The sequence below is a fragment of the Pipistrellus hanaki genome (genome assembly GCF_964339955.1).
Source record: "Pipistrellus hanaki genome assembly, chromosome: 9".
In the NCBI taxonomy this organism is placed as follows: Eukaryota; Metazoa; Chordata; class Mammalia; order Chiroptera; family Vespertilionidae; genus Pipistrellus; species Pipistrellus hanaki.
In genome coordinates, this window is record NC_140511.1 from 73880873 (window position 1) to 73906681 (window position 25809).

Sequence of the window (25809 nt, forward strand, 5' to 3'; positions counted from 1 at the left end):
TCTTATGTATGGATTATTTTATTGTAAAAATTTAGTAATTATAAATCAGTCTGTTGTAAAATCAATGTACGTTAGCATAAATGTAATTCCAAGTTGTTTTTATAAATCTGATCAGTTCCAAGCAGAAATAAGCATTAAGCCACAATGGTGTTGAGGTTATCTTCAAAAGACACCGAGGTGTTTTTCCTGTAAGGAACTCAGAAACATTAAAAATTCTGAGTGGATTATCTTTATGTTTTCTTCATATTTAACAACCATATTCTTATATAACAGGCCATGAGATGATAATGTAAACATACTAATTTCACCAAGATTTTTTTCTGACCATAAGAAGTTATATTTCTGCTAGAAACTTTCATTCTGATCATTTCAAGTGAAGAATCCAACCAACTGTCAAAAGCAAACACGTATCTTTTAAGTGATTCTTAAGCTCTAATCTTCATTGTCCCCTTCGTGTTCATTAAAAGCCATTATTACATTATTTGCTATGGAAACCGGGTTATCATCTGAAAGACTTGCATTTGCACATCTAGCACGGCAGAATCTTCTATCCGGCGGTGAGTGGGTGAGTGAATTCCATACTTTGCTTCAGAGGCGGAGAGCAACTCGGCACCAGACCAGGGCCCAGACTCTCACAGGTTAGCTTTCTCCCTTGCAGCCAGGTGAGACCCATGCTGAGTGAAGGTGTGAATCGCGTTCTGTTTTAAAGGAACAAGACCAGCAGATGAATTAACTCTCTGGGCAGCGGCAGCTGGTATTGATCTGAGCTTTAACTTGTGCTCAAATGAACATAATAATTCAGAACTCATTGCCTTCAACTCCCTTATCCTGTCCAAAGCTAAAACGTTTTTTGCATGTGAGTTCTTTAGACCCCAAACGAGTTTCTGAACAGCTGCTTTAAGCAACCTAATAGTTGTGCCCGAGGAGAACCATCCTAGAAGGAAACCACATGTGTGCCCCGGTTAGACGATGCCTCGTCTAACCCCGGCACACACGCTCTGCCCAGCCGGCCCGCTCTGGGCTCACCTTAGGCTTCTCGGCGTTGTACTTGTCCAACAGAGCCTGGATGCGGGCCCCGTAGTCAGGATGGACATCGCTGAAGTTCTTGACCTGAAAAGAAATGGAGATATTACCTTAGTGCCTCCTAGGACGGTGTCTGTTTCATGGTGTTCACGCCGGGGGGGGGGAAAGGATGCTGCCTCGGGAAGTGGAACCCCACAGCGGTCAGCAACACAGAGAAAGACGCTGACGGGCACTGAGCAACCTGAGATAAGCCGTTCTTCTGCGCATGCCCACCGCCCACAAGGTGAGTCAGATAATGCACCTCCCTCGCACACTCCGGTGAGAAGATGCACAGAGGCTAACTGCACTGACTGCATGTAGAGCTGACCTCAGAGGACGCAAGTTACAGTGATTTGTATTAAGAAACGGGCCCTGATGCTGCCTGAATTAAAATATACAAAGTCATTGCCACATCTGGGCAATTCCACTCGCTTCAAGCAGGAATTCCCTGCTGGGCTGGGCCCCAGCAGGCAGCAGGGAGAGATGGGGCATCCACAGGAAGCCTTACAGCTTCGGCACATGTGAGAAGAACACAAGGAGTTCGCTCCTTACACGCTGAGCCTTAATCATTCTCATCAGGAAGGTAAGACCCAACCTGCCCCAACTATCTCATGGAGCAACTGTCTGGAGAGATGCCATATCCAGAGGACAGAAAGTAATCAGTTCCCATTTTCATTTTCTTTTTTCTTTTTTTTCCCGGTATGACTTTATTTATTTATTTTATTATTGTTGTAATTATTATTTATTTGTTTATTTATTTATTTTTATTTTTATTTTATTGTTTAAGGGTATTGTTTAAGGTAGTCCATATGTCTCCTTCCCCCTTCCCCCCCCCCATCACTGACCTCTCCCAGACTCTCCTACCACTGGCATTTGCCCTCATCCCCCCGTCCCCAGTGTCTTGCTTCTGTTGGTTGTGCTTATATGCATTCATACAAGTCCTTCCATTGATCTCTTAGCACCCCCCCTCCACCCCCAACCCTCTCTTACCTTCCCGCCCAGTCTGCCACTCGGACCAGGTGGCCTGCCTCTAGATATGTGTGACGCATGACAGGTGACATCCAGAGGTTGGACACATCCCAGGGAAGCCCCCGGCCACTCACTCACTCTAATTCCCTTGATTTTTTTCCCCTTTTCACTCACAAAACCTTATTGGAATGAGGGCTAGAGGCATTGTTTTGAGGATAACTATCCTCATTTATTTAGCTCTTTGCCAAAGTGACTGCCCCAAAGCTCCAGTTCCCTAAATTGCATAGGAGACCTCTCAAATGGCAACAGATCCCGTTTTCTTAAGCCCACTTAGCGCAAGTAAAATAAAAAGGGCTCTGTTCCTCTCCAGGGTTCTCTCACAGCTGCACTCCCTCCTCCAGCCAGCAGAGGCCGCCCTTCAGCTGCCCAGGCCTCACTCACCGCTTTCTTCTGGATGAACAGCTGGGCGTCCTTCAGGTGGCCCGCGATGTTCTCACACAGGCGCTTCCTCTCCTCCTCGTTCAGCACTTTGGTATAGAAGGTCCGCACCTGCTCGGTGAATATACACAGAGGGGGTGGGGGGGTGCGATCATCACTTTTCACACGCAAAACTCACCCGGGATGCCACTTTTGAGATGAAAAGGTGAGACTTCCCATTTGTGGAAGAATGGAAGTTTTTAGAATTTAAGAATAATTTTAAATTTACAGTTAAAACTGTCATTTGTGGTAAGCTCTTCACTTTTTGTTTTGTTTTATTTTAAGCAAAATAGGAGGAATTCAGTTGTTAACAGCTCGTGACTGCTATTCAATAATGTCTTTTGTAGTCGCTGCTAATAAGTCACTTATAAACATAAGGCAATATAGCCTACAGTTAAAAATCCCTCCACACTCTTAGTACTGAGAAGTCTGGAATGTGCAAATGATCACCAAATATCCAGTTAGCACAACCTTTGTTCAATTCACTCAGAACCAGGGGAAAGAAACCTAATTCATTTACATCCTTAGTTATTCAAAAGTCAAGATTTCTTGACAGATGCTAAGTGATATTTTCCTTAGGTTATTGGGTTTTATCCTCTAAAATTAATAGCAATAGATTAAGATTAAAAACAGAAGCTAAGTGCCAGGCATGAGCTCTAATAGCCTCTGCTCATTTCTGAAATCAACCTCGGTCATGGCAAAACCACAGCAATGTCACAACGGAAGCCATGAGGCAACGAGGAGAAAAGTTTTCGAAAGCAGAAACGGATGGAGGGAGAGTAAGAGTCATCTGAACGAGGCGCCCCACACCTGCACTCCTGCTACTGAGGCCCCCAGAGCTGTTTGAATCCAGCTCTAGTCCCTAAAATCTGTCAGTCCTGCCCGGATTTGGCTGCATTCAAGCTTAATTTGCCCATGTCTTAAATTTCCATGGAATCACTTCTTCCCCAGTGGCCCGCGCCGTATCCCTTCAGTGACATTTGGGAGAACTGAAAGGAGGCATCCCTCGTACGGGGAGAGCAGAGTAATCACTCTCCCACTCCGCCCGGTAAAGGGACTGGCTTATGATTAGAGGTGGAGGGGGGCATCGGCCACGCCGCAGCAGACGAAGGAGCCGTTACCTGGGAGACATTGTCGTCGTTGGCACTGTTGTAGCGCCGCGCGTCCCCGGAGAAATGGGTGCTGCTCTCCAGGGCGAGCCGCGGCTGCTGCTCGGGGGCGCTGAAGCTGTTGGGGTAGTAGTTGGGAGCCCCACCTTTAAAGGCAAACCGCACAGTCACTTCGAGGAGGAGCAAATGAGGGAGTCTACAGACAGTGCAACATGAAATGCATTCAATTATGCCCACAGGCAATGCTCCTTAGATTCTTAGAGAATACCACCATCTTCCATGGGCTACCTCGATCTGGGTCTTAATGAAGAGATCTCAAATTCCCCTTGAACACGTCAATGATGGGATCTGTGAAATCTGAGGCTTGCCAGTCAGTACAAATACATTTCTTCAGGTTTGATTTGACCCTCCCCCACTCCCATAGAAAACGAGACCCAAAGACACATTCCAAACTTCAGGATTTCATTCGGGCTCAGGTGCGATTCAAACAGTCACAGAATTCTTGGGAGCAGCTCCATGTTCCAGCTCCGCTCCTTCAATGACAGCCCTGAGGTCTGAAGCAGTAATCGGTGGTAGATTTGGGCCTAGCACTCCGGGTCTTTTGTCTCTTTCATTCCAGCACGCACTATATTCCCATGACACAGCTCTGCTTTGCTTTTCCTTAGGTTTTTAGATCCTTAGGGTATGTCCCCTGTATTATTATGACTTTATTCAATTCACTCTGACTTCTCTCCAAAGATAAAGTAGAAATTTTTAAAACTTTGATATATTTCTAGTATATCAGCATCATTTATCTGGACTTACAGAGGAAAAAAAGTGAAAACTATAATCAAAAATTGTTATAACTTCTAGAAAAAAATATGAAGCTTTTTCCCCCTTCTTGGCATATTTATTTTCCTAACTCCACTCTGCTTTAGCCGATATTAGCAGAAGCCTGAATTATCTGCACACACAACTGCCTAAAGGAGGGGCTTAGAAACATGCTAAGTGGCTTGAGAAGCCAGCCTGGGACTGGGGTTTTACCCAGCACACTGCTAGAATACACGACTACCCAGAGTGGATAGTTAAGGGGTGCCTCCTGTCACATGACCAAGGTCCCACGGGCATGCAGAAAGAGGGAGGACAGCATACGAGTAGGGAGCCCAATCATTAGCTCCAGAAATGCATTCTAGGTCAACCACATCTCCATGGAAAGCAAAGTGCCCTGATAACCAGCCCACACAGTGGTTTCCTGAGTTAAGTGCTCCTTCTTCAAAATGTGCCCAATTGAGTAATGTTTAAGTTCTATTTCCAAATAAGCTCCGGCCTTTCCTCAGAGTGGGAGTTGTCTTCAAGTCATTGACTCCTGGGAACAAGTAAGCACTCTCACTGAATGCTAAGAGCACAGCCCAAAACAGGGAGGCAAAGGTTGTACGAAATACATACACAAATAGCTTTGCACATGTTTATCACTAGAATGGTAAACAAGAAGCAATTACTGCCCTAGCTGGTTTGGCTCAGTGGGTAAAGCGTCAACCTGCAAACCAAAGGGTCCCAGGTTCGATTCCAGTGAAAGGCACGTACCTAGGTTGCAGGCTCCTCCCTGGCCCAGGCCCTGGTCAGGGCTTGTGCAGAAGGCAACCAGACAATGTGTCCCTCTCACATCGATGTCCCTCTCTTTCCCTCTCTCCTCTACTCTCCCTAAAAATCAATGGAAAAATATCCTCAGGTGAGGGTTAACAACAACAAAAAAAAGAGAGCATGGATTTCTCTGACTCCTCACAAGTGAACAATTCCCAGTAACAGCCAGTCTCAACAAAGTGATGAAATAAAAAATCACTTTAGAAAAAGATGCAGAAGACAGAAGACAGACACAAGAAGCATCAATTAATCTGCGCAACAATACACTCCATACCTCTATAAACCTCAGAAAGCAGAAAGCGGGTAACCACCCAATGTAATCAGTTAGTGAGCATATACACTTGTTAAATAATGGAAAAGGCTTAGTGATAATACTAACAAGTGCAAGGCCCAAAATTATATATGCAAAACAACCGTAAGTGTATAAAAAAATCATAAAAGACTGGCAAGAAAAGTAACAAAATGTAACCGTTGTGGCTTGTGGGGGTTGGAACTACAAGTGGGTTTTTCTTCTCCCTTTTCTTTTATCTTACAGTTTCCAAATTTCCTTCCGGGCACATGTAGAATCTTTATTAGAAAAATTACCTTGGTTTGAATATAGACATCTAGGGCGATAGATATAACTGAATAGTAAAATTTCTGAAAAGATCAATGTAAGCAGCCTATTACTAAAACACGTGTCCTAAACAGGAAAATAAAAAAGGAAACTACAATCTATACTAAACTGTGGAACATTAAAAGGAAAAAAAAAATCCACTAAGCATTCTCTGATTAGAACAATAATTATTATAGAAACTGAAGCTGTTTGTACATGGCACCTAAACATGTAACTTAAAGGGAAAAAAAAAACATAAATGTGATAAACGAGCTCCAAAAAAAAAAATGCAGCGGAGTCTCATCTCACCAGCTGATTTACATGAATTCAACTATATTCTCTTAACAAAGCACAGTGGGGGAGAATCCCTTGATTTTCCTCTCCATCCCCTATTTTCTAGCTTACCCCACTCCCTCCAAATTCTAGTGAGACTTCTCGATAGCCCTGGCAGAAGTGCAGAGACAGGAAAGCCAGGGTAATGTAAGGAACTGTCTGCTTCGGAGGAGTCTTTATTTTTTATTTTTTATTTATTTTTTATTTTTTTAAGAAAACGACCGATTTTCCTTGTTTATTCACGGCAGTAATACATATAAAAAACTCTTCTGTGAAATTAAACTTTTCTACAGACTTAAATTTAATTACACAAGCCTGTCTTCATAAGTAAAAACAGGCAAACTAATTTGCCAATTTTTTAACATACACATGTGGGAAACCTCTTTTATTATATAATGGACTTTCAGCTTTAAAGGACACCCCCTCATCCGAATTAGTCTGTGAGATCGAGGTTTTACCTATAATACAGTATAAAAGAAAACATTCTTATAAGTATAGGAAAATATACATAACCGGTTTTTTCCAGCCTTTACCAGGATGTGGGGAGAATTAGGGAGTCTTGTAGCAGTTAGAACTCTTGTCCCTACCTGAGATCGGAGGAGTCTTTAAAACCCCTGTGTTAGACGCGACTCTACTACAGTCACTGGGCAAGTCCTTCCTCCCTGCCTCTCACTATAGGATGGATAGTGGGGAAGACCAGAGGTGGCACTCTCTATAAACATAACACAGCTAACAGTATGGAGAGTCCTCGGGGAGTTTAAATCTTCACTGCAGGGTGGCCAGAATTATGTGGTTGGCAGGAGTGCCTCTGTGAGCCCCTTCCCAGAGCCAGAGGTCCCTCGGGGCAGGACTGGAAACCACTGTCCCACCCTGTGCTCATCAGCGCCCTCCGCCCTCCCAGGGAGCCGGGAGTCTCAGGCTTACCCTGGTTGTCCACCACGCACATGGGGCCGTCACGCTGGTAGTTGGCCACTCGAGCCCGGAAGGGACAGTTCACAGGGATCTGGAGGTAGTTGGGGCCCAGGCGGTGGCGATGAGTGTCAGGATAGGAAAAGAGGCGGCCCTGCAGTCATAAATGAAATGGATATTGTGAGCAGTAAGGAAAAGAAGCAAGTTTCTACAAAATCAACTATGCACGTAGGTAGGTATTCAATGTATGTTAGTTAATATGACTAAAACTAATGAAAAACGTATTTTCTATAAAAGTCTCAGAGTTCCACCGAAACTGGTTTGGCTCAGTAGATAGAGCGTCAGCCTGTAGACTGAAAGGTCTCAGGTTCGATTCCAGTCAAGGGCATGTACCTTGGCTGCAGGCACATTCCCAGTAGGAAGTGATTGATGTTTCTAACTCCCTCTCCTTCTCCATTCCTCTCTGTAAAAAAATCAATAAAATATATATATTTAAAAGTCTCAGAGTTCCCAATGTCAAAGCGGAAAAAATGTTATTATTAAATAAAACCGGGAACTCTTAGTAAGCGTACCTCCAAAGAATGATGCCTGGTCAGCCCGTGTGGCTCAGTGGTTGAGCATCAGCCTATGAACCAGGAGGTCAAGGTTTGATTCCCAGTCAGGGCACATGCCTGGGTTGCAGGCTTGATCCCCAATAGGGGCCATGCAGGAGGCAACCGATCAGTGATTCTCTCTCATCATGGATGTTTCTCTCTCTCTCTCTCCCTTCCTCTCTGAAGTCAATAAAATATATATTTTTTAAAAAGAGTGACACCAGAACTAGAACCACATGCGTCCAGCAGCACAGTCACTGCAGTCTGACCTGGTGCAATCTTTAACTTCTGTTTCATGATCATAGTCCAAAATCCAAAAAGACTTGATTTACTCAGTAACTGGTAAGCCAATTATTCTCCTACTAATGTCTGGTCCACAGAAGAGTCTCACTCTTTGTGCAGGAAAAAGAGCATACTGAAGAGGGAAGGAAAAGGAGCGAACGCCTAGGGACATTACCAAGACTCATGGTTAAATTAACCCACTGCCCTTCGCCACTGACAACAGTCAATTTAGCTTGAAAAACCATGTCCGGGTCTCTTTCAGCATCACCATGAAGAGGAAAAGAATAAAATTAGGTTGACCAAGGTGTTATAATCAACTAAAAAATACTCCCTCCTGCCAGTTACAGACTGAACCAAGGGTGCTTTCTATACTCTACAAATACCTGTGGCATTTTCTTTAAGATGAAGGGACTAAATGTCAGTGTTAACATACTGAGGGACTTTGCCAGGAGATGTAGTTTATACTGTAAGGCCCATCTCAAAATGTTCCAGTCAAGTCCCACAGAAACTAAGGACCCAGGTTAATTAAAGTTTAAGTGATGTTCTAGGTAATTCTTCATACAAAAGATCTCCCCAAATCACAGTGTGTGTTTGAGTGTGTGTGTACCCATGCACACGCGTACACTTGCAGGTACTCCGGCCTCAGTGCCTCCCAATCCATGGGTTTACCTGAAGCATCTTGTCAGGGCTGGGCTCAATGCCAGGCGGCATGTTGCTCGGGTCGAAGGCCAACTGCTCAACCTCAGCAAAGTAATTGGCTGGGTTCCGATTTAAGACTACCTTACCAACTGGGATAAGAGGGTAGTCCTTGTGAGGCCAAACCTAGAAATAATGTGATATTCACAATTATCAGACAACCAACGGAAGCAAATTAAAGTACCCACAAAAAAAAAAAAAAAAAAAATGCCAGCTTTCAAATAGAATGAAGCCAATGATAGATAGTAAGTAAAAATAATAATGTTTAATCCAAGAAGATGATAAGAACTTCAGATAAGTGCCTAGGTTAAAATCTTTCACAACCGTGAACAGTAAATATTGACACTTTCCCGGGGCCAAAGTACATCAGCTTTTCAAAATTTGCTCCCTGCTGATAGCAATATATCAAGCCCTGACCAGGTGGCTGATTAGTTGGAGCATCAGCCCGTAAATCAAAAGATTGTGGGTTTAATTATAGGTCAGGGCGCATACCTACTTTCGGGTTGGATTCCTGGCTGGAGTGCCTATGGGAGGCAACCAATCGATATTTCTCTCGCACATCGATGCTTCTCTCTCCAAACATCAATAAACATTTTTAAATTTTTTTTAAAAAAACACAATATATCAAGCCAGGCAGACTCAATGAGCTTACAATTGGGAACTGGTGAGACTCCTTCACAGGCTGGGAAACCACAAAGCAGTCCCACCTCGGTTTGTACACGACTTCCCCGCCATAAGGAGTGTTTGACTGGAAAAGTGTTAAAATTGGGTACAAAAAAGACTTAAAGAAGAAAACAGCTTAGTTGTTAACGGACTCACCTTGGTAACATCGAATGGATTAAATGGAGAACTTTCTGCCTGACTGAAGGTCATGACCTGGATGTAAAAAGTCCAGGAGGGGTAGTTGCCGGTGGCGATGGCATTAAAGAGATCCCGGAGCCCATAGTCGGGATCTTCTTGGGAGAGTCTGGCTGCATCTTCAACCGAAAGGTTTTTGATGCCCTGGTCAGTCTACAGAACGAAAGAAGAGGTTCAAACTGAAACTTCCTAGCACAGTGAGTGAACTCTAGCTAGGAATTCCTTGCAGGATTCTGCTCCGAGACTGGCTTTCCCTTCTAACTATAATCCCACTGTTCAAATTTGACACAAATATGAATTTTTCAACAAGGAATTCTACTTGATTAATCTGATTCTTTTAAATGTCTAGGGAATAGATCTCTGTACTTCATATTAAAGCTAGCCATATCCTCCTTTTTTCATTCCACACTATTGGAATTTTTTAAATTGTTGACATACAATTTATTTTTAATTCCCCCCCCCCATATAAAGAGTGCTGTATTCCTGTCTTCAGACAAGCCCCTCAAAAATAGACATAAAATTTATCATTTTAAAGTGTTCAATTCAGGATTTTTTAAGTATATATCTCAAAATGGAGTTGCTGGGTAATTCTACATTTAATTTCTTGAGGAACTTCAAAACGATTTTCCAGAGTGGTTGCTATTTGAATTTTTATACTCATGATACTTTCCAAGTCAGAAAAAAAAAATCAAAATGTATTTTTTAAATGAACAAATAATAAAATTAAAGAATTTTCCCTTTTTTGCCTGCAGAAATTTTTTTTAATTTTGTGGGTTTTTTTAACAGCTCAATTCAGTTACAAGATTGTACTCAGCTAGAATTCCTCCACCCCCATACTCTTCCTTTTCTTAAAAGAAATTATAGAACCATAGTTCATAGAGCTGAAAGGACTTCATTCAGCACAGCTGCTCGGAAACAGTTCTCTGACTATGTGTGGGTAGAATTAGTATTCTGATTTCTCAAACAAGCTATTAAGATCCAAAGGAGTTAAGTCACTTTCACAAGTGCTTCTATTGCCCCATACCATACTGATCTTCAATAAATTTCCCACCTCTATCTTATTCTAAAAGATCCCCATCATGCCAAGCTCCATGGAAAGACTTCCTTAGCAAAACTCAACTCTGAAAGACTAATCCATTATGACCACAGAAATCCCAACTCTCTAGCCAGTGGTAAGATTTGAACCCTTCTTACTATTAGAAATAAAGCCAGGATTTAAAAAATGGATATTGCCATCTGCAGATCACCCAGAGAGCTAATACATTAAATTGTGCAATAATATTGCAATGCCTTCCTGATTTCAATTAAATCTGTTGGGTTTAGAAACGAGTTCTCTTAGGTCAGAATCATTGAGAAATGAATCTATTATGTAGATCTCAGGCTACCTCTGGCGCTCCGCTGAACAGACCCACTCTCCAGGCAAGCCAATCTCTCCAGGACCATGGACAGCAGGTATTATTATCCCAATTTTACAGACACAAAACTGGAGCTCAGAGAACTTTTAATAATATGCCCAAGTCACAGTTATCTAGAAGAAGGAATTCCTGAGTTTGGATTGGTCTAACTGCAAAGCTACCAATCATGCTAGCTGTCCCAGATACAATCATCTAGTTCTACTCTGACACTTCTTTGGTGCAATGACAATCCCGTGGGCCAATTACAAGCTAGTCACAAGCCAACCTATTCCTTGCCAAAAGATTATAGATCAGAGCCGTAAGTATAAAGAGGAGTGACAGTTTTTCTGTTTCATATACCTACATACTAGTAAGTTGTTCAGGTAAATAAATATTAAGGCAGGACAGAAGAAAACGGGTCTTTGTGAGATCAGTAAGAGGGAGATTCCCTTTGTCATGAGTCCACTTCTGTCTCTTCTTATTTTAGCAGGAGTATTTGGGTATTTGGAAACAAGTTCTTAGACAACCAGAGGTTTTCCAATAACCTTCTGGAATTCTCACGAGATACTGCTTATTCTAACAAATGCCAAGATTAAGAGAGACCCCTTTGAAAACATTTCATTTAATTAAAAGGTTCTCAAAAACCTCCCCAAAGATAACTGGTTTGATCTGATCACACAAAAGCACATTTAAAAATTAGAATTTTTGTTTTCTGACATTTGTAATAGATTTTACTTATGTTCCTTGTCCACCATTATACCCTCAATAAATGCTAAATACATGGGTGGATGAATTAAAATATTAGGAGAAATGTATTTGGAAAGATAGCATCAGATTTAGAAAGTAACAGTGAGATAGGTATTGCCAACAGAATGCCCCACTTCTGTCGTAGTTCCCTCCTGGACCCCAATATGTATCTATGTTCAGAACCATGACTAAGGGCTAGGGAAGGCAAAGCGTGATACTTGACTGCTTGCGAAGGCTTGACTCTAAGACTCCAACACAGAACTCTAGAGAACTAGGCTAAACCAGATAGAAATCTCCATTGGCCTAGTCTGGAGGCCTGTATTATCTTATTACCTTTAAGCCCAAATGAAAACCTTAGATCTTCCCTCCCCGGGGAGAAAAGAATTTCAGTGTGCACCTGCCTGCACCAGAAAGCCAGCAAAGCCAGGACGGTTTGGCTCAGTGGATAGAGCGTCGGCTTGGGGACTGAGGGGTCCCGGGTTTGATTCCAGTCAAGGGCATGTACCTTGGTTGCGGGCATATCCCCAGTGGGGGGTGTGCAAGAGGCAGCTGATCGATGACTCTTTCTCATCGATGTTTCTAACTCTCTATCTCTCTCTCTTCCTCTCTGTACAAAATCAATAAAATATATATTAAAAAAAGAAGAAGAAGAAAGAAAGAAAGCCAGCACAAAAGAAACAATTTCCCAATATGTGTGTCAGAGATTTCAGAGTCCAAAAGGAGAAGAAAGCTTGACAATAGACAGCAGCTGTGTGGTATTACCCCCTAGCCACATGAAGAGAAGACACCAAAAGGGGACCACACACAGGTCTTCTGACTGAGCAGGTGAACAGGTGGTAGGTAACAAAAGATTCACAGTACTGATCGAATGGATTAGTATTTCTCATCCTTGGGGGTGGAAGTAAGGGGAAGGTTGGAGAGGCCTTGATCTTTTGCATCTTTGCCTAACCCGCAGGATTAAGGAGATGTTGGGTGGGGGGAGCCTTTTCCCCCATCCCCCTAAGGAAAACGGTACCTTATAATGGAATTTGCAATAAACTGCCTCTCCATTCGCATTAACCAGCTTGAAAGTATGCGACCCATATCCATTCATGTGCCTGTGTCCATCCGGAATCCCCCGATCACTGAACAAGAAGGAGACCTAAGGAAAATAAAAATAATACCTGATATGTTTCCATTTAAATCAAAACATCCTAGGTTTTTAAGACACTCCTACATGTCCAGAAAGTCCCAAGCATGAAACATACTAACCAAGTACCCACAAGAAAGGTTACCATTATTATCATTTAAAAAAAAATAATAATTTTTAAGCAGAATGATAAACTATTAACCTCTATAAAGAAAAACTAGCCCTAGCCAAAACCGGTTTGGCTCAGTGGATAGAGCCTCGGCTTGCGGACTGAAGGGTCCCAGGTTCGATTCCGATCAAGGGCATGTACCTTGGTTGCAGGCATATCCCCAATACGGGGTGTGCAGGGGGCAGCTGATCAATGTTTCTCTCTCATTGATGTTTCTAACTATCTGTCCCTCTCTTCCTCTCTGTAAGAAAATCAATAAAATATATATTTAAAAAAAAAAAAAAACAACCAGTCTGGCTCAGTGAATAGAGCATTGGCCTGCGGACTCAAGGGTCCCAGGTTCGATTCCAGTCAAGGGAATGTACCTTGGTTGCAGGTACATCCCCAGTAGGGTGTGCAGGAAGCAGCTGATTGATGTTTCTCTCTCATCCATGTTTCTAACTCTCCCTCTCCTTTCCTCTCTGTAAAAAAAATCAATAAAAAATATCTTTAAAAAAACAAAAAGTAAAATAAATCTGAAAACTAGCCTAACTTGCTATTCAAATTTATTTCAATAGTAAACTTGTTTAGCACTACTTTTCCCTCATTTCCCTAATACTTCATACTAGAGACTTTAATCCTTAATATTGCTAAATATCAACTGATAATGTTTCTAGCATCACGTAAGGTCTATGATCAGGGCAAGATTAATAAGATTACTCAAGATCAAGAAATCTGAGTAAGCCTCCCAGGAAAATCAGTCAGGAACCAATTCCAATGAAACACTCAAAACTGGAGAAATGCATTCTGAGGCATGATCCCAGTTCCATCCCGGTGACATATTGATACAGAAAAAGCAGGGTTCCCACCTGATGCAGAGACTCGGGCCGCAGGCTCCAGAAGTCCCAGACCATGTCTGGGTCCTTCAGGTGCGTTTGAGGGTTTCTCTTTTGGCTGTGGATGAAGGACGGGAACTAAAAGAGAGAGAGAGAAAGAGAGAGAGAGAGAGAGAGAGAGAGAGAGAGAGAGAGAGAGAGAGAGAGAGAGAGAGAGAGAGAGAGAGAGAGAGAGAAAGCACAAATTATGTTTACAGGAATTATAGTATTGTATATTATACAATGCCTATTGCTAGGTTTATGGATTATAATTCCAAACATCATCCTAGAGTTTTATACTGCCAAACCCTATCATGACATTTACCCTCCCCGTTTCTAGGGCAGAGTGCCTGTTTTTATTAATCTTCCATGGACTATTCCCATTAAGTCAGTAAAGATGAAAATGTCAAATCTAAGCCCAATGGTAACTGTCATAATTTGACCTTATAAGAAGACATCAAGTACAGAAAGATGTGCCTTAGAAGGCAATCCCTCCGACCCAAATTCCCTTCTTTCAATCTTCCCCAGGACTTGCCCTCAAATGCCAATCTATACAGAGAACGTGAAATCAATTTAAACCAGTGGTCGGCAAACTCATTAGTCAACAGAGCCAAATATCAACAGTACAACGATTAAAATTTCTTTTGAGAGCTAAATTTTTTTAACTTAAACTATATATAGGTAGGTACATTGTTATTAACTTAATTAGGGGACTCCTAAGCTAGCCTAAGAACCACACTCAAGGGGCCAAAGAGCCGCATGTGGCTCACGAGCCACAGTTTGCCAATCACGGATTTAAACCATCGAGCGTTTGTAGAGTGCAAAATACGCTATCACCTACCAGGATGGCATCCCTGATGAAGAAAATGGGGGTGTTGTTCCCAACAAGGTCCCAATTGCCATCCTCTGTGTAGAACTTCACTGCAAACCCACGAGGGTCACGAACGGTGTCGGCTGAGCCCGATTCTCCAGCTGGAGGATTCAAATGGGGGAAATGAAGCACGAGCAGAGCCCTTTGCCCTCCCGGGAGCCGGAAGTCATAAAGAAACGCGGACATCTAGCCTTTCCAATCCATTTCCTGGACGTAATTAGGTATGTGAGTGCCTAGGTTATTATTTCTACCACCCACCAGCTAAGTTGGTCTACAAATTAAACAAAACAATTAATTGAGAGTAATGCAGGCACACCCCGTTTTATTGTGTTTTTGCTTTATTGCACTTTATAATCACTGATGTTTCGATTTTTACAAGACCCTCCACCAGCAAAAAGATGATGATCGGCTTTACTGTGATAACTGCTTTATTGCGATGGCCTGGAACCGAGAGCACAATGGTTTGCCTGTATATGCAATAACGGCTGAAAAGGTTGTTCATTCGACAAAATGAAAGAGCTTTGTTCACACAGGAAATTAAACTTTAAATTAAAATAAGGGAAGAGAATAAGGATGAAGATAAGGTAGTGAGCAAAGAGAACACAAGTTAGCAGAATTGGTAGTTTCAGATTAAGAAAATGAGTAGAGCCGAGACCGGTTTGGCTCAATGGATAGAGTGTCGGCTTGGGGACTGAAGGGACCCGGGTTCGATTCCGGTCAAGGGCATGTACTTTGGTTGCGGGCATATCCCCAGTAGGGGGTGTGCAAGAGGCAGCTGATCGATGACTCTCTCTCATCGATGTTTCCAGCTTTCTATCTCTCTCCCTTCCTCTCTGTACAAAATCAATAAAATACATTAAAAAAAATAAAATAAATAAAATGAGTAGACAGGCTCTTATTAATTTCATTTAGATTTGCTTTCTAAATAAATTTCTAAAATTCTAAGGAATTTTAAAAGTGCTCAAACGAATTGAACGGAATCACAACATTGTGGTGTGTTAAGATGCAGCATGGCAGATCTAATTCTTACTATGTAGCTCTGTGACAAGAGAAAAATCACTTAACCTCTGCAGCACAAATAATCCCTCTCCAAAGTAAATCTACAGGTTAGGTCACAACTGATGTCCCCAAAGCATGGATGGCATGGAGTTAATTCTCAAAAAAGGTCATGGTGGGTAATGAACAAGAGCATCAACTCCATGCTTCCGTCTGAGGCAACCACTCGTGGCCAAGTTCTTTCCAAATGGTACAGCATTGCAGAGGTGGACTATGTGTGATCTCTTTAGATCTCAACAAAGAGATATGTAAGTCGCTTCCTACATGTTGCAAGGTATTTTTTCTACTGTAACACGTGGCAATAATTTGGCAAAGTGCTTGTTTTCTGTCTTCCCCAAGGTTACCAATGCCCCAAATAAGGTGCAGGAATACCTGTCCTGCAAACAGACCGACTTACCAACCGTGGAGAATCGAATTGCAAGGGGAGTCCTCTTTCCAATATGCTCGAACACCTTCGCCTTGGAGTATTTGGTAATGTCGTGGGTGACCTCAAAGTAGCCGAAAGCCCCTAACGAGAAAGACACAGACGTTCTCCTGAGACCGTCACTCGGACTGTCAGACCACCCCAGTTATCTGTAAGGCATTTACCTTGCTTTTCATTACAGAAACAAAAGAAGGAGGTGGTATTGGAAAGAAAGCTAAAAACTCAATAGGAAAAAAGAAAACCTCAATGTGAAATCAATTTAAACCAACAAGCATTTGTAGTGTGCAAACTACTGAGTCACCTGCCCCTATGGCATCCCTGATGACAGGGCAAGGGGAGGTGTCCAAACTCAAAATGACAAGAGTAAAAGTCAACACCCTATGACAGTGCGGAACGCCCTATGACAGTGCGGAACGGAGAGCTATCCAGCTGGAGCCAGGAGGAGGGAGATGGGGTGGGGCTGGCAGGAACTGATCAAGGCGGCCCCCAGGACACAGGGCCTGAGAGGGCCTGGAAGGACAGGGGGGACCTGGAAGAGGAAAGAATAGGAGAGGGGAAGAAAACAGGGAAAGAAAGGACAAACACTCAGGAAGGACACCACAGAGCCAAACGACAAACTGCACAACACACCAACATCACCATGGAAAAGCGATGCCAAAAAAAAACAAAAGAAAAACTAGAGACGATGGAAGAAGAGGAAATAAAGAAATCAGAAAGTCCTCACTGGGAGTCCAAGCAAGCAGCTAAGAGAAAGACTTTTCCTTCCTTTCTGTCCAGCTCCCTTTTTCCTATTGAGCTTTAGCTTTCTTTTCAATTCCACCTCCCTCTTTTGTTTCTGAAATTAAAAGCAAGGCAAACATTTTACAGATATTTTTAACAAAAAAAGGAAAAATCACCACAAACCCTCCACCCGAACCCAACTATCCTCAATTCCACACCATCCGAGCCATTCTTTATTCAGTTAGTGCACCATCTAACCTAGCTACAGTTACAGTGTGTCCATGTCTGTGTATCACTTTTTTATTTCTTCACTAAACTGCATAATGGAAGAAAAGGGAGATTACGTTTATTTTCAATGAAATGAAGTATTTTATACATAATGTTGCATCCAGGGAAATAAGCATCATGTAACTACTAATTCTTTTAGTGGACACTTTTTCCTTTCTCCCAGGGATGGAGATCTGGCACTTGTATGAAATGAGAAATCATTTTTAACCCCGGAGTTCTGAAACAATCCTTTGACAACAAATGGACACTAGCTCTCACCTGCTCCTTTAGCATGCACGACTCTCTCAGGAATCCTCTCCCGGTCAAAGTGAGCCATTTCGTCAGTGAACACCACATCCTGAACCAGGAGGGGGCCCCGAGGCCCTACTGTCATAATATTAAGTTTGTCCCCTATTGGAATACCGGCCCCAGTGGTGAGGACATCAGGTTTCTAAGCAAACATGAAAGGAAAAGAATGCAGGCGAGTCAGTACAAAATAAATAATAATTTTAAAAGACTGTCATTTGCACTGCCATAGGCACATCATTTTGCAATATTCATACTTTCTACCCAAACTCTTTACATTTCTTGTGTCCAAAGTACTAAAATACAAGGTAGGCCATTGCCTGGAATTTATAATCAGGTCTCAGAAGGCCTTGATGAAACTCAACCCCAATCTGCTAAGAAATCTGATCTGAAGAACAGGAAGATAAATAACCTGCTAACCTGCTCAGCTTCTGTTCCAAATACAATCATCAGGTTCCACCCCAAGCTAAGGATCAAAAAAAAAAGGGGGGGGGATCATATATGCTTAACACCGAGTGTCCAAACGAATAGTGAGAAGGTGGTCTCTGAGAAGCTATGGCAGTTAGCGTGGTACTCAGCATTCACACATGCTTTATTACACTGCTAGAGGCCTGATGCATGAAGATTGTGCAAAAATAGGCCTTCCTTCCCCCAGCTGCTGGCACGGGCTTCCCTCCGGCACCTAGGACCTGGGCTACTTCACTCTGGCCGCTGTCGCCACCCATTGGACCCAGGCTCAGATGGTCAGTGCCACCTGATGACAACTGGTCATTTGATCATTTTGGTCGTGACACCTCATGATTCCACTGACAGCTAGTGCTGAACAATGAAGGTTTAGGTTTAGACTAACAGTTAAATTGTACAAGTTCACTCTTTTTCTGATTCATTTTTCATCAAAGTGAACCCGAGAGACTTGGAATCTTAATTATCAAGCACATGCATCTAGTTGTGGCAGAGCCAAACTCAAATCTTGGTACTTGGGGAACTTTTTTCCTCTGTTCTTGGTGAGTTGCCAATAAGAAATGATCAAAACATCGCTAGTGGTTTTCAATAACCAGCAAACATTTAGAATAACACTACGGAAAATAAAATTGTTAAAATGTATGGAATAATAGCCATTACAAATGAGGTTTTCTCGGTCTTGAAACTGTCTTTCTTAAATACATCTGGGAGCACTGAGAACTGGCAGGGACCTTTAAAAAAAAAAAAAAGTCGGGAATAAGAGGAAGAAAGAAAAAGAGGATCAAAAACTGAAGGATAATTGATCCACAATGTAAAATATTCCTTTACTTTTTGTAATAGGAACTACAGTAGTCATAATACTCAGAAAGAAAATACAGAACAAAACATAAAGAGAAAATAAACAAAAATAAAAGTGTTTTATATTTGGCAATCAGCCTGTCTTTTTTTTACCTGGAGAAAAAAATATGAAGTGTTCTAGATTGTGACAAACAGAAATAGAAGCTTAGAAATGTTTACTCCATTACTCATAATGTGTCATCTGCCCCTGTCTCTCTCTCTCCTTCCCTCTCTCTCTCTCCCTCTACCTCTCTAATCCTTCCTCTCCCTCCCCCACACTACAAACCAGCAATTCCATTCCTAGGTAGTTCCCAAGAGAAATGAAAGAGCATGTGCACAGTGAGTTAAATTACCAGTCACCCTTTCTCCATCCCAAATATTGGCAGCATTGTATCAATGCAATTACTAAAAAAAAAAAAAAAAAATAGACCCTGCAGGCACTGTTTTATGACTCACTGACAGGAAAGGATAAGCTAAGACCCAACCTCTCTCCCAGGTGAAAAAGGAAACTTTTAACCCTTTGCACACAGTAAGCATCTGTAAACGCAAGTGGGATGGTTTCCATTTTGGACGTACTGCAGTTAACTGGTTGGAAAGGTAAGGCCTGAGACATACAAAGTCTCCAATTTTTTAAAATATATTTTATTGCTTTTTCACAGAGAGGGAGAGAGATAGAGAGCTAGAAACATCGATGAAAGAGAATCATGGATCAGCTGTCTCTTGCACACCCCCTACTGGGGATGTGCCCGAAACTAAGGAACATTCCATTGACCCGAATCTAATCTGGGACCTTTTAGTCCACAGTCCGACACTCTATCCACTGAGCCAAACCAGTTTCGGCAGTCTCCAATTTTTGAGGGAGCAGAGGCTGCTAATGGAGCCTAAGCATGCCAGTGGAATAGCCAGCCATGGCATGCTAAGCAGTGAGCAACCAACTTCCCGTTTAAGTTCCACCCAAAGGGGCTGGGAACGCCTGCAGAATCACCTCCCTCCCCTCAGTGTATTTTGAGAGAAAGAGAAATGAAGATATTTAAGATGGTCCAAGATGTGCCTAGGAACATATTTGACTCAATGCTCACGTGTTAAAGCTTACAAAACAGTTCATTTATCAGCAACAAAATCTGAGCACAAGGAAAGACGCCCAATAAATTGTTTTCCATTTGCTGACACTCTGGTTCCAGAGGAGGATCCGCCTAACTGGGCATTCCGCAGCTGGATTCCTCTGATCCAGGAGGAGGCAGCCTGGTGCCCTCTGATGCGGGTTCCGAGACGTAAAGCTTGCACAGTCCAGTAAAAGTGAAAACAGCCCGGGGAGTGAGAAGGGCACTGATACAACGCTGCCCGTGTAAGCAAAAGCATTTGCCAAGCAAGGAGAGATTTAAAAAGCATACTACCCATTACTGTCATAATTTTCTAGCAGAAAGAATGTTTTCACGTCAGAAAGTAAAAAGGACAATCTTTGAAAAGAGATTGTGTCCTTTTGCCTTGCACCACGTCACAGGGAAATGGCTGGATAGGTTTTCACCAAACATGTTTTGTATGGTTTGGATAATAAGTAGGGTAGACTACCTGGACACACAGGTAGACTACATTTCCCGGCCTCCCTCGTGGCTAGGTGTGGCCAGGTGACAGAGTTCAGGTCAATGGAATATGAGTAGAAGTGGCCTACACCACTTCCAGCCTGGCGCCTAAACCTCCCACACACACTCCTCCATGCTCTTGACCTTCTGTGGCTAGACAGTGATGCCCAGGGCAACCTTAAAGGTCATGTGTCAACAAAAGGGGCAGCCTCCTTCAGCCTTCACTCCCCTCTTCAACTGCAAACCACTCTGGCTCATCTCGTAAGAGAGAAAAGAAGACTGACAACACCGAAAGCTGACAGAATGTGGAGCAACTGGAACTCTCACACTGACTGATGGAAGCATAAAATGGTATAACCACTTTGGGGAAAAAGGAGTTAAGGTAATAACGAATCCCAAATTCTTGTTTCTGTGTTTACTTTTTCTCAGCACCACTGACCATCAGAACAATGCAAATTGAAACTGCAATGAGATACCACTCACACCCACCAGAAGAGCTAAAATTAAAAGACTGGCCGGGCAGGTGTGCCTCATTGTTGTTAAGCATCAATTCATGAACTAGGAGGTCAAGGTTCCATTCCCAGTCAGGGCTCCATCCCCACTAGGGGTTGTGTAGGAGGCAGCCAATCAATGATTCTCTCTCATTGATGATTCTATCTCTCTCTTTCTCTCCCTTCCCATCTCTGAAATGTTTTGAGAGACATTTAAAACAAAGACATTTTAAAACATTCACATACTCTACATTCACATGACTCAGCAACTCTACGCCAAGATTATGTCCTTTTTACTTTCTGACATGAAAACATTCTTTCTGCTAGAAAATTATGACAGTAATGGGTAGTATGCTTTTTAAATCTCTCCTTGCTTGGCAGATGCTTTTGCTTACATGGGCAGCGTTGTATCAGCGCCCTTCTCACTCCCCGGGCTGTTCTCACAAACATTCACATGACTCAGCAACTCTACGCCAAGGTATTTCCTAAGAGAAATGAAAGTAGGTGTGCACAAAAAGACTTGTATAAGATTTTTCATAGTTTTATTCATAATAGCCAAACACTGGAAATACCCCAGGTATCCAGCTCCAGGATAAACAAATTGTTTATTAGTCAATAGAATACTACTCAGAGATAAAAAATAAAAGTTTGATATATGCAACAATATGAATGAATCTGAAAACATTTTTTTTAGTCTTAAGATTCTTTTGTTAATATTTTTATTGATTTCAGAGAGGAAGGGAGAGAGAGGGAGAGACCGAAACATCAATGATGAGAGAGAATCATTGATCGGCTGTCTCCTTCACACCCCTTCACTGAGGATCCAGCCCGCAACCGGGCATGTGCCCTTGACCGGAATTGAACCTGGGACCCTTCAAACCGCAGGCCGATGCTCTATCCACTGAACCAAACCGGCTAAGGCAGTCTTAAAACACTTTTGCTGAATGAAGCATTATATAAAAAGTACAAAAATCGAAAGTTAAAAAGAGAAAATCAACAGTAGTTGCCTACGGAGGGATTGAAGGACATGCCTGGGAACCAGCATGAGGGAATTTTCCAGGGTGGTGATCATCTCCCATATCTTGATAAAGGAATAGGGTTCATAGGTGTGTATATCATGGAGTGTCCACTTAATATTTGTGTGCTTCTCTGTGTGTAAGTTTTACCTTAAAAACATTAACATTGAGCTCTGTTCATCTGTATGCTTCGTGTTCATGGGGTCAGGTCTACTGATATCTACAACTTACTCTGAAATGCACCCCCCAGAAATGGGTGAATGGATGTAGGAAGGGATGGACAGAGAGAATATATGAAATAAACACATATAGCAAAATGTTCAGTGTACAATCCAGAGGATGGATATATGGAGATACACTGCACAATTCTTTCAACGTTTCTGAATGCTAGAAATTTTTTTAATAATAAAACACTGGGAAATTATACAGGCTTTATGACATACGCAAAATTCCTCTTGGGGGGTATAGGGTAGAGCAGTGTTTCCCAACCTTCTCTCATGATGAGAATCTCCTGGTGGAGTTGTTAAAACACAGATTCCTGAATCCCAACTAAGAAGTGCTAAACTAGAATTTTTGAGAACATATAGGTAAAATTGCATACCTAACTTAGTGCTCTGTATATAACATCTGTCTTAGAGCACTAGTTAAGTATACAATTTTACCTATATGTTCCCAAAAATTCTAGTTTAGCACTTCTTAGTTGGGATTCAGGAATCTGTGTTTTAACAACTCCACCAGGTGATTCTCATCATGAGAGAAGGTTGGGAAACACTGGGGTAGAGGATACTTAAAAAAAAAAAAAAAAAAAAAAAAAAAAAAAAAAAAAAAAGCTGTTTTCACTCAGAGCAGCGAAACGTGAGAGCTACAAAGACATTCCAGTCAGGACAATTACACAGTGCCTTATCATGCAGTATTCCCACCGAGAGTCCCCCAAGAACAGGTGTGTTCTGGGGGCCATTTCTCACCTGGGCAGCCATGGAGGGTAAATCATCGGCAGGGTCTCAATGACTTAACAAACAGTTCGTGATTCTCCCAAACAATGAAGAAAGAGGCAAGCTAGTCTCAGAATAAAGGGGCGCTCTTTAAAAAAGGAGTGAATTTTGTTTATGTAAAACTCATTACACTGCCCATATTTTTTTTGCAGTTCACCGAGTGTTCATGAAAACTTCTGTGTGAACCAAGATGTAGCAACCACTGGGTATGGCAAGAGTCCTATTCCCAAGAGCCAAGATCTGAGCTTGGCTCTGCCACAACTAGATGCATGTGCTTGATGACTAAGACGCCAAGTCTCTCGGGTTCACTCTGATGAAAAACGCATAAAAAACTCACATGATGGCATTCACATGTAGAGCCTAATGATCAACAAGATCGACCCAGAGATATAGAAGCATGGAACAGACTGATGAATCTCAGAGGGAAATCAGGGCTGGGTGGGTGGGTGGGGAGAGATTAACTAAAGAACTTATATGTATAACTAGAGGCCTGCTGCATGAAAATTCATGCACTGGAGGTGGGGGGTCCCTCTGCCCAGCCTGCCCCCCTTTCAGTCTGGGAGGCCTCAGGGGCAGGAGGCAACCCAGCGATCAGGGGAAAGAGATGCCCCATCACACCTCTGCTGCTGCCACTGCCAGGAGTGCAAGCCTCAGCTGGCCCTGGTTACCTGAGCCTCAGGCGGCCCTGGGTGGCTAGGCAGCTGCCATCCAAGGCATGCCTGTGCCTCGACCAGCCCTGGGCGGTTGAGGGAGGGTCCGGCCGCACCATGAGCCTGCTGCCCCCAAACTGGGCTGAAGGGACTAAGGGACTCTGGAGGGGCTGAGGGGACTGGGCGCCACCATCTTATAGCTATGGGTGCCGCCACCTTTTGTGATGGTGTGATGGTCAATTTGCATATTCTCTCTTTATTAGATGGGATATGCATAACCCATAGACACAGACAAAAGTGTGGTGAAAGTGGGGGTTGGGAGCATAACCCATGGATACAGACAATATTGTGGTGATGGCAGAGAGGGGAGAGGAAGTAAGGGGAAGACAGGTGAGGGGTGGAGGTGGTCAATCAGGGGGAAGGGAGACATCTGTAATACTTCCAACAATAAAGATAAATTAAAAAAAAAAAACAAAAACTGAACTAGCCTACTGGCATACAATAAAGGCCAGGATGAGAAGAGAGGTTTTGCAGGCCCTCAGAGGAGAATGGCAGCCTTCTCGAAAACTGGGACGTACTATAAAGCAATCCATGTGCACTTAGCATGCACACCCCCTTTCATGAATAGTAACCCAGTTTTGAAAAAGAGCACTAGGCAAGAGCAAGGAAAAGCTCAGCTCTAGTCCTCTCTCTGCCAGTAACCAGCCACCACTGGAACTAGGCAAGTCCCTTAGACTCTCTGGGCCAAGTTGATAAAAGAAGACTCGGAGTAGATGTGCTCTCATCTAATCCAACCTCCTCCGCAAAGATGCTCCTGACGACGCTGGGCACAGGCCAGGAAGGCCTCACCCACTACTGCTGGTTGAAATCTTACTCTTCTTTGAAGGTCTTCTTCGGATGTCTCCTGGTTTGGGAAGCCTGTCAGGCAAAAAATCAGGTCTCTCCTTTTACACCTACCGATACCTACAGACCTATAGAAGAGCCCTCCCCACGGGGAATAAATAACCATCTGTTTATTTGTCTCCTCTCTCCGATGAGACTTTGAGCTTCTCCGTGTCAGAGTTCTGGCTTCACTGGAATTTGCCCGCCTCCTCCCAGCACAGAGCCTGCCTAGCACATGCAGGTTCTCAAAGAATACGTGTGAACAACATGCGTGCATTCACCCCTGATGTCGCTTCCATCTCTCCCGGGGGCAAATGAAATAATGAAGGTAACATTCTTGGGTGGAATCCTTCGAATGCTGTGTGTACTAAGTATCCGTCACCGTGGGTGCTGGGGTCATCGAGATCATGGAACACTTGTCCCCAAGCCCATGGCAGCCGAAAACACGAAAGCTTATATAATTGTGTAAAAAAAAAAAAATCCAAAAACAAAACAAAACAAAAACTTACCCCACTCCCCTCAACAACACACACACACACACACACACACACACACACACACCACACACACACACACACACACACACACACACACTTCCTTTCTCGCAGCTGCAGCTCGCGGCCTCGCCCTCCACGCGCCTCCACTTCTCCCTGAAGCTGTGACCTCTGTCCTGGCTGGCATACATGCAACACTCAGAGCCAACCAACCTCGCTCGCTAGACAAACCCTGCAGGCCCGCGGGAATCCTCTCCCCTCCTCCCCGCGAATGCAACTCCGTCAGGAAGGACGGAAAAGCAGCCCCGGCCCCAGCTCCAGCCCCAGCCCCGGCCCCGGCCCCGGCCCCGGCCCCGGCCCCGGCGCCAGCCCCAGCCCCGGCCCGGCTCCGGCCCCGGCCCCAGCTCCAGCCCCGGCCCCGGCCCCAGCTCCGGCCCCGGCCCCGGCCCGGCCCCGGCCCCAGCCCCAGCCCCAGCCCCAGCCCGCGATCAGGAGCTCAGCCCCGGCACGTCGCCGCGCCCGGAATTCGGGGCCGTTACTCGCGGTCGCCCCGCTTTTCGGAGGGCGCAGGATGTACCTGCGCGTTCCGCTGCTCCTTCCAATGCTTCATCTGGTCGCTGGCCGGGTCCCGGGAGTCGTCCATGGCGTCAGGCTTGGGTTGCAGATCCTTGCAGGAGGCCTCGGCTCACAGCCACCTTCCGCAGCCAACGCGTCAGAATCGTCCACTGCCCCGAGCTCAAGAACGAGACTTCAGATTCCGCCAATCAGCTCCGCCCCTAGCCCCGCCCCCTCGGAGGAGCCTCCTTCTGATTGGTCAGGCAGCCAAGTAGGGCGGAAGCTGCGGAGTGAGGACTCGGGACCCGAGGACTGGGGACTGGCCTCCGGCCGCCAAACCCCCGGATTAGTGACCCGGGGCGGACCCCCGCATTCCGGGACCTGCTCTCACCTCTGCTTATCAGCATCTC

The 25809-nt window shown here is 43.8% G+C and overlaps 1 protein-coding gene across 1 annotated transcript; it reads right to left on the reverse strand.

Annotated features, from left to right (window-relative positions):
* CAT (catalase) lies at positions 1-25809 on the reverse strand. Its single transcript, XM_084893939.1, has 13 exons — positions 25422-25809; positions 17414-17585; positions 16121-16231; positions 14638-14768; positions 13791-13895; positions 12660-12785; positions 9465-9656; positions 8619-8771; positions 7090-7228; positions 3630-3763; positions 2473-2580; positions 1027-1110; positions 1-698 (listed from the first exon to the last, which is right to left on the reverse strand). The coding sequence occupies exons 1-13, from the start codon at positions 25485-25487 to the stop codon at positions 633-635; spliced, it is 1587 nt and encodes a 528-aa protein (XP_084750065.1). The 5' UTR covers positions 25488-25809; the 3' UTR covers positions 1-632.

Coding starts and splice junctions, on each gene's coding strand:
- CAT (XM_084893939.1), bottom strand. CDS start 25,487: ATGGACGACTCCCGGGACCCGGCCAGCGACCAGATGAAGCATTGGAAG. Junction 3,764..7,089: donor GTGCGTGGTGGACAACCAGG/GTAAGCCTGAGA, acceptor TTGCCTTTAAAG/GTGGGGCTCCCAACTACTAC. Junction 1,111..2,472: donor TGTTCATCCAGAAGAAAGCG/GTGAGTGAGGCC, acceptor ATTTCTTTTCAG/GTCAAGAACTTCAGCGATGT.